General features: G+C 34.8%; 2 protein-coding genes across 2 annotated transcripts; one reads left to right on the top strand and one right to left on the bottom strand.

Moving 5' to 3' along the window:
* Nucleotides 1–249: 249 nt before the first annotated feature.
* Nucleotides 250–3,699, top strand: LOC102609635 (non-structural maintenance of chromosomes element 4 homolog A). The gene is made up of 7 exons (XM_006492593.4): nucleotides 250–793; nucleotides 896–976; nucleotides 1,218–1,479; nucleotides 1,583–1,673; nucleotides 2,212–2,428; nucleotides 2,528–2,619; nucleotides 3,136–3,699. Exons 1-7 carry the CDS (start codon nucleotides 574–576, stop codon nucleotides 3,388–3,390), a joined length of 1,218 nt encoding a protein of 405 aa, XP_006492656.1. The 5' UTR covers nucleotides 250–573; the 3' UTR covers nucleotides 3,391–3,699.
* A 511-nt stretch (nucleotides 3,700–4,210) lies between these two features.
* LOC102609936 (enoyl-[acyl-carrier-protein] reductase [NADH], chloroplastic) lies at nucleotides 4,211–7,979 on the bottom strand. The gene is made up of 13 exons (XM_006492594.4): nucleotides 7,727–7,979; nucleotides 6,696–7,009; nucleotides 6,497–6,606; nucleotides 6,333–6,388; nucleotides 6,164–6,248; nucleotides 6,031–6,078; nucleotides 5,602–5,676; nucleotides 5,419–5,530; nucleotides 5,225–5,276; nucleotides 5,079–5,130; nucleotides 4,918–4,975; nucleotides 4,735–4,833; nucleotides 4,211–4,633 (listed from the first exon to the last, which is right to left on the bottom strand). The coding sequence occupies exons 2-13, from the start codon at nucleotides 6,970–6,972 to the stop codon at nucleotides 4,479–4,481; spliced, it is 1,179 nt and encodes a 392-aa protein (XP_006492657.1). The 5' UTR covers nucleotides 6,973–7,009; nucleotides 7,727–7,979; the 3' UTR covers nucleotides 4,211–4,478.
* Nucleotides 7,980–9,253: the final 1,274 nt, after the last annotated feature.

Here is a 9,253-nt window from a genome sequence, read left to right as displayed (position 1 = left end):
GAGTCTTTCTCCCGTGCGGATGTCCTTATTTTATTTTCATACGAATATATTTTAATTAATTTTTAATTCTCTTAAATATTTTAAATTTCACAATTTTATACTTTATTAAAAAATTAATTTTTTTTAAAATTTAAAAATTTATTTACATTAAAAAAAAAATACAGACATTCACACTTAAAAATAATTTTATATACACACACATGTATATAAGACAACCACCAAATTGGAGTAAACTTGCCGCGCGGGAAAATCTACTTCCAATTTTTATTTATTTTCCTTTCTCTTTTACAGTTTACACACTGAAGAGCCTACTCTAATTCTTCTCTTTTAGAAACTCAAAAATAAAAAATTCACTTCTCACCGCACACAATTTCCCCAAAAATTAAAAAATCTCCCACTCTATTTCAAGTTTCATCCCGCCCGCGCTCTCTGATAATAAAAAAGTCAAATATCAAAACACATTCAGTTCTTCAAATCACACCCCATTTTCTCTCAAAAATTCCGAAAATATAAAGTTAAAAAAAAAATTCTCCCCTCTTTTGTTTCTTGATTTTGATTTGAGGATCTGGAATCATGAGAAGAGCGGTGAAGCGAGAGGCCGGGAGCAGCAGCAGAGGCCGAGTCGACGACTCGTCGGAGCAGCTACTCAGGACTGTGAAGCGGGAGAAACTGAGTCGAAACGGCGCCGATGAGAACCTTGACAATGAGTCGACTCGGACGAATCAGCCACAAGACACAGTTCAGCGGAGAGTTCTTCGTTCTAAGTACCTCGCCGTTTTGAGCAAGATTCAAGGTTAGAAAAAATAATAATTTTGAAAAAATTTGAGGCTTCAATTTTTTTAAATATTTATTATTCATTTAACTTTTTTTTTTTTTAAAAAAATAAAATTTGCAGATCAGAGAGATGATTTGACGAGAGTGGATTCAAAGAAGTTTAACACTATCCTCAAAGAAGTTCAGAATTTGCATAGAGATGGTAATTACTTTTAACATTTTTCGGAAATTTTTTATTGTTATCTTGTAGAAATATCAGAAAATGTAGAACCATTTTTAAAGGATGAATCTGAATTTTATAACGAAATTGAATACCAAATCAGTTTATTTAAACTCTTTGAGCTGCTGTGTATCAGTTTTAGGGAAAATGTTAATTACCACTATTATTATTTGGGTGAATTTGAAATTTTTGGGATATAATACCAAATTGGGTTTATTTGCAGTGCAAAAGCCAAGGGAGCAGGTAGCAGATGCGGAAGCACTGTTGGATATTACCAGCACATTGGTGACTTCTGTGAAGTCACAGTCCAATGAGGGTGTTACCCCAACGGATTTTGTCAGTTGTTTGCTCACCATGTTTGGGGAATCCAACAGTAACAGATTGTCCTCACAAGGGAATAATAATGCCCAAATGTCAATCAATTGGAAAGATGTTGGCCTTGCTGTTTCACCCTTTTTATCAGCATGCCATGGCTGTTCCACCATGTGAGTTTTTATTTATGTATTATTCTTGTTTACATTTCCTTTAAGTGGTTGAGTTCTAACATATTGCTTTGGTTTTGCTTTTCTTCATGTTGTTTGGTTAAAGGCTTGGGCCTATGAAGACTGAGGTGAAACAAAGGAAGGTTGTGGTTCGTAAGAAACGGGAAAAGCCTACTCAAACTGCTCAGCCTGAGGAGGTGAAATTTTTTTCTTTTTTCATTTGGTGCTATTTAATTGGAAAATGTACTGAAATTTAGCTGTGGTTGCTCTGAACATGCAATGATTGTTTCTGAATCACATCATGACATTTTTCAAGGGGGAAAAAAAAAGTTGTAAAGAAAGAAGATCAGTGGACATTTAATGTGTTACCATCATTTTCAGTATAGCTTTCATGTTGGATATTGAGGTACATTGTGATACTGAAAGTTATTTTTTTGCTTGACATTTTATCTTTGTTTCATATTTTGCCCTATGAGAATGGCCATTGTGTACATAAACATTTGATTTTCACTGGTCTTACATGGACTCTTTGAAAGTTCCCCTGCATGGGATTTCTGCTTGACATGCTTGCCTCACTATAACAGATGTTGGACTAGAGTTTTCTTATAGTGTTGTGAACTATATTGGTCCTTGATTTACATTGATATACTTTGCCAATGGATCATGACCTTTTTTCCCTGCAATTGGTCTTGCAACTGTTTAAGGTTATGTAAGCTAACAGTTTATGTTTGGCAGGTTGATGATTCTGAGGCAGTAGAAAAAACAGATACCGATAAGAATATGACAACAATGTTTGAGATCTTAAGAAGAAAGAAAAGTGTCAGACTTGAAAGTTTGATTTTGAATAGAAGATCTTTTGCACAGACAGTCGAGAATTTGTTTGCTCTGTCATTCTTAGTTAAAGATGGGCGGGTTGAAATAGCTGTTAATGAACATGGTTTTCATCTAGTTGGTAAGATATGTTTCAATGTGATCAATTGTTTCTTTTTCCTGGTTGCTGTGTACCTTATGTGCTTTTGGTTCACACTTTTTTTCTTTTTCCCTCTTTCAGCACCTAGGAATGCTCCCTCTGCTGATTCTGTTATGTCAGGCCAGGTCAAATATAGTCACTTTGTGTTCCGATATGACTTCAAGGATTGGAAGGTATGGAAAAAGATTCTTTTCTTATGAGCTATGATGCTGTATTAGACGTTCCTCTTAACTATACCAGTTTTGATCCATATGCTGTATTAGATAGTTTCAGTGTTTATCTGATAATTCGCTGTATGTCTGATTGCAATATTGGTCCATTCTAAGCATAAAATAGGTCGAGGGAATCTGATCAGATGACTATTAATTATGCCTTTGAAGCTATTATGCAATATTGTTTTGTCAAACCAACTCTTACAAGAAGTATAAGATGATTGATTGGTTTCCTTTGCAAATAAATTTGGTGAGAACCTTCAATAGGATGTGTTACTTTTGCTTACTGGATAGAAGATGTAAGTTATTGTCAACTTCCTTGCACTTGACTCTTAGATGCCTTGTGCTATTCATGGTTAATGGAGTAATGATGTGGACTTACTTGCAGCACCATATGCTTAATTTATATTTTCTTCTGTTTCTTGCATGAACTAATTGTTTCCATGAAATCTTAACTCAATGATACATGTAATGCAGTTGATGAAGGATGTGGTGCCTGCCGGCGAGGAGCTGATGCCACATAGGGAGAGTTCAAATGCTTTACCAGTGCCTCAAGCAGAACAAGCTTCATACAACAACACTGAAGGAGCATCACGCACAACGCCAATCAGGAAATTGTCTAGGAACCGTGGCTTGGTCATAAGAGAAGAATCAGTTGTGGAAGACTCTCCTGAAGATGATGTTGCTGAAAGATCCACCAGGATGCTCAGATGCAAGCGTAAAATCATCTGAGTAAGAGGTGCCGATGTGTATATAGGAGCGGGTAAATACCTAGTTGGTAACCTTATTTTGTAGATTCTATATCGCAATCTTTGGTTTTGTGATGCTGTTTCATCTTCCTCGGCTGCGTTAATTTATAAGACAGCGATTTGAAGAATGCTTTGATTCTGGTTATCAACTATGACGGCGAATTAATTGTTTTTGTATAAAGAAGGCTTCTTTGCTGCATTAATTTCGGGAAAAAAAAAAACCTTTCTTAGAACCGTCTGGGATTATTGTGATTCAAAAGCTTCTTATAAGCAAAAATCTCGACTACTTGTATGCATAATCTGTTGAATATTTTCTCTTAGTTAATTATATTTATACACTAGTAAATACACGTCATAAGATTTCAATAAATGACATACACTGGCATTCAAGATTTATATGATCGGGACTAGGAAGGACCAAAAATGGCTTCGGTTCTCAATGGACCCATCAAATCATAATTCTATATGTTTGGTAATCGTATTCCAACGCTGCAAAAGATCCAATGCTTTAATACTTGTCTCAAATAAATTTCTGAGCAACTATGAAAGTAGTTAACGTTGGTGGATGGTTAGCATTTGCTTGCATATAATTGAAAAGATAACACACACAAAAGGGCTTGGTTTAGCAAGCCGAAAAATTAATCTAACAGAAACTCTGAACAAACACCTAAAAGTGAAAATATAAGTTTCCTTTATCCCAGCACATTATCGAGTACCAATTAATTCAGTTGATTTGAGATCTGAGTTTTGAAACCTGCGAGCAAAGATATAGTTCCTGCCATCTTTGAGTTTAAATTCTCATCTGGCTCAGAATTCAGATTACCTTTGGTATGTTTTATTAGATTGGGAAGCAATCTTACAACTGAATTGAAGCACAATGAAACCTTGAGTTTAGACGTTCAAACTAAGCACTAACACTGAAAACACAATTTAAAGTTGTTGACTTGACTAAAAGTTTATACTCAAGCTCAATCCCTGAAAAGGTAATACAGAAATTCTCACAAGAAAAGGGGTGCCGCTGACCTAGGTGTCCTATGGAGTGGGGTAGTGCTGATAATCGGGTACCCCCTTCTAGTGCTTGTCTGTTGGAATGTCAAGGTCTTTAAATATTGGACTGTCGACTCCGACTCCCATTGCATTCAGACCATTGTCAACATAGATTACAGCACCGGTGATGGCGGAGGCCAAAGGTGATGCTAAGAAGGCAGCAGTGTTCCCCACCTCATCTGTTTCGTTAATTTATCTAACTCAGTCATCGTGATAAAAAAAGAACAGACCTTCAGGCATAATAAGAAGATAAAAATATAATGAGATTCTTGAAAATCACCTGCAGATAATTCTTTCTGCAATGGTGCATTGGCTAATGAATATTCAATCATTGTATCAATGAATCCAATTGCTTTTGCAGCACGACTTCTCAGCGGACCTGAGAACCAATTCATAAAATGTGAGGTGACAAATGCAAACCTCAGAGACAATGAGGTAAAATAATATAATGTGGCAACTATACCAGCCGAGATGGCGTTGACCCTGATTCTGTGTTTTCTCCCAGCTTCAAAAGCAAGCACCTAAGCAATCAAGAAAAAGCCACTAATAAGAATCAAGATTAAACAAAAAATTGAAAACCACGATTACAAGCAAAGCATGAGCAGAGAAGGTATGAAAACTCACTCGTGTGTCACTCTCTAGTGCAGCTTTAGCAGAACTCATTCCTCCACCATATCTGTGAATTACATAGCTCAAAAACTTATCACATGCAAAGAAGGCGCAAATCAACTAGTATTAATGGTACAAAAAAAAATGCACGGCAAACATACCCTGGAATGATCCTCTCGGAAGCAATGTATGTAAGCGAAAGTGAAGAACCACCTACATGAGTAAAACTCAGTTTAGATCCTTGAAATTTACTTTTTCGACCTATGTACTTTTTTGACCTAATCGTACATAATATAATAAGGCACTAGAAAGATAAAATGAAAAGCATTATCAGATTGGAGAATGAAGCAAATGCCTGGGTTCATTAATGGAATGAAATGCTTGAGTAGAGAAACATAAGAGTAACTCGAAGCAGATAAAGCCGCAAGATACCCGTTCCTTGAAGTCTCCAACAGAGGCTTGCTCACCTGTTAACGGATTAAAATTGTCAGGAACAGACGAGATAATCACAGTGATTTTATTTACAGAACCAGGGTACCTCTGGTCCATTGGCAAGTGAGTGCACTAGGATGTCAATGCTGCCAAAATCCTGTTTGACAGATTCAGCACATTCCTGCAACACATTTGGAAAGCAGTCACAACATCAGAAATCATATCAAATCAAATAAATGTGGTATTGAATTATCAAGGACAAAATAAAAAAAAAAAAAAAAAGCCAGTTCTTAAAATGCATTGAAAACAGTATCAACTTTATCATTAGCTTGTGGTGAAGCTAGTGTTAGGCCCAAAAGGGGCTATTATGATCTGTGGCTAACTAATGAATGACCTATGAGACATAAAAATTCTGATCATAGCTTTTGGTGAAAAACTAACCTTTCAGTGAGCACATGAGTTACAAGTTATCAAATAAGAAGGTAACAGAAAATCTCAGTGGTAAACGGATGAAACAATATGTATGGAACTATACCTGAACAGTCCATTTAGAGGACCCTGAATAGCGCTTGTTTGATTTTACCTGCAGAAAATGACAAGAAAAAATTGTTATTGCAGAAGCAGTCACCTACTTTCGCATACACATTAGAAACTACATATTTCATTACATCCTCAGGCACATCCTCAAGCTTGTCATAGATAGCATCTAGGGGATATATTTTAGTGATTTCCATCAAAGAACCATCTGGCAACCTGGATTATCAAAATATTTTTAGTAAGTCCAAGCACCAGAATTACCCCATTACAATGCCAAATAAACCAAGTATAAGGACTTACACACGAGATTCATCAAATTTTCCACGTCGCAGACTGGTTTCAAAAATGTTCAAAGCCTACAAAAGAAGCTTCTACATCAGTAAATGAATATTCTCTTATGAGGACAGAAAAATCAGCATTAATGTTAAAGGGAAAAACACCAGAATGAAAGTTCAGTCGCTTACAGGAACCCATGTTCCAACCAAAATTTCAGCTCCTGCAGCAGCAAGAGATTTTGCTATAGCCCAACCATATCCGTTGTCGTCAGCTACACCAGCAATAAATGCCCTCTTACCTATAAATATTAGTTCCATCGTTAGTTAGGGATCAAAACTTTTAATTTTCAGTTATTACAGACGAGGAGGAGCAAGGATATTAACTGACCTTTCAAATCAATAGGCAATCCGGAAATAGGCTTGTTAGTGCTAGATTCAGCCATTGCCCTTGTTACAACCTTATCAAATTTTACTGAAGATGATGTAAAACTCCGCAGGAAAGGTTGCCCAGATGATATGTGAGAAGCACTAGAAAGCTTGGTCCACGATGCCCCCTTAGAGTTGCCACCAACAACTGCAACACCTGCTTTGACACCTCTGTGAGAAGAGGAAATGCATGGCTTTACTGCTGCCATTTGAAGGCTACAAGCTGCTGTTGCCGCCATTTTCAATGCACCAACTCTTGCAGAGGAAAATAAATACCTGTAAAATTATACAAGGAGCAGCTCCAGTACAATTAGTGTTTCTGTGCTAAATTACAATATGATGCACTAGATTAGACATAGATTGTTTATAATCCAGATTTCAGTGCAAGCAGAGATACATCCAATTAAAAAGACCTATAAGAGAAGTTGAAGATTCTTATTTCTTTTCGGCCCGTGACCAAATGAAAGATTCATCCGAGGAAGTTAAAACTATCAACTTCTCCGAACCACATTGGATAAAACATAAACAATATTGATCAGTTATGATTTATGAACTTATATCTGTCATATTAACCAGAGCAGTAGAGTAAATCAATCATTCTCAACTAAATAACAGATTAAATTGCAACAGATTCAACAAAACCAATACAATCACAACAGAATCCAGGTATTTAGCTTCTGTAATTTTCCGGCATTTTCATTTTTCTCCACAAACAATTACACTAGGACAAATTAAAATCACACGTACCATTAATTATAGAGCCACATTAGCTTAACATTTAAATAAAAACTAAATTGAAAAAGTACCCAACTTTACTTCGATCTTTTATATTTTCCTAAAATAATATTGAACTTTGATTTCAAATCTAACAAATTAATCACCAATCAAACACTCTCTAAACTTAGCACAAACCCACTACTACATTTCACATAAATCTCCAAAAACACAAAACCCCATCTCACAATGAACTTCAAGTGCAAGAAAAAATGGTACCTTTGAACGATTGGAAGCGCCAATGTGAGGAAAAGAGAGAAGTATTGAGTTAAAAAAAATGGCTTTTTTCTTTCTCTTTTGGGGGGGTTCCTCTGAAAGAAAACAAAAGCTGATGAAGCTTTCGAGAGTTTAAAGTAGTTGAGTTCGATGAGATCGAGGCTTTGTAGTGTCGTGACTGTCCCTGTTTGGAGAGAAACTGATGGAGGACGCTTCGTAAATGTCGAAAAGTGCAAAACAGATGGAGAAAACTGAAAGGCAGTTGTGGGTTTTAGCTACTTACTTTGGAACTGTTGTTTTTTATCATCTAACTCCATGCATTATTATATTTTTCCAAAGAAGTACATATTTTGTTCATTTGTATGAAACAGGTTCTAATCCTTATTGAGCTGACAAAATTGTCCTTTAGTATAAGTTTTATTATACGTTTTTTACGCTTTTGAGATCAAGGCATTGCTGACTTTTAGGTGTTCTTTTATATTGATGTACTGTGCTTTAAAAATTGTGGCTGTTATAAAAAAAGTTATAGTTATGAAATAAATATTGTTAGTTCGTGGTAATTATGACTTTTAAATATTAATTTTAATAAAAATAATAAAAATATTTTAGATTTTTATGATAAAATTAACTTAATTTTTAAAGTGCAACCGTTAGTAATTTTAATTACTTTAAAACAAGCGTGTTGATTTTTATTTTTAAAGTTACGCCGAGACTGTGAGACATAACATTATAAAAAAGAAATAAATCATCTAAATTCATCAATATAAAGGTAATTTCATTAGGGGTTTATTGGGCGAGGGACCTAAGACAAATAGATATATTATGCATTAATTACAGCAAAATAAAGTTAAGGGGCCTTTTTGATAATCCTCTCCATAAATCGTGTTAATGAAGTTGGGCTTTGTTTGGTGACGGTTGGTTGTGTTTTTGTTGGGTTCATATTACCTTTTTCGTATCATAATTTTTCTATTTTCAAATCAGAATCACCCTATAGGATGTTGATATGTTTTCCTTTATTATTAGTGAGATCTCTCTCTCTCTCTCTCTCTCTTAAACAACATATTTGATTATATGTGTAGATTATTCTATGTTATCTTTAAGAGAGTGAGTTTTGAGTCCCTCTAGTGGTGAGACTATATTCTTCCCCTAATTTTAAAAAAATTGCGATTGAGTGAAGGTAGAGCTATCTCCTACTAATGTGGGTATAGTATATTTTCTTCCAGTATTTATGAGAGATAGAAATCTTGGTTGTTCTTCAATAGACTTGATTTAGAAATATTCTAATAAATTTCTAGTTGATCCAAGATTACCATAATAGATTTGTAATTATAAATGTTAGTAGACTGTAATATTTAAAATATATTATCATAGAGATAAGTTAGATAGAGCTTATATATGAGACTTGATCAATATTTAAGATATGTTATCATTGAGATGAAGGAGGAACTAGAAAGTCTAGTGTTTTTTTTTTTAAATTGAAATATTGTTTACTTATAACATAATATTTTTAAAAAAGATATTAAATATAAT

Source organism: Citrus sinensis, chromosome 2, assembly GCF_022201045.2.
Source record: "Citrus sinensis cultivar Valencia sweet orange chromosome 2, DVS_A1.0, whole genome shotgun sequence".
Classification (NCBI taxonomy): Eukaryota; Viridiplantae; Streptophyta; class Magnoliopsida; order Sapindales; family Rutaceae; genus Citrus; species Citrus sinensis.
Note: the sequence above shows the minus strand (reverse complement) of the source record. Positions and strands in the feature narration are given on the sequence as shown.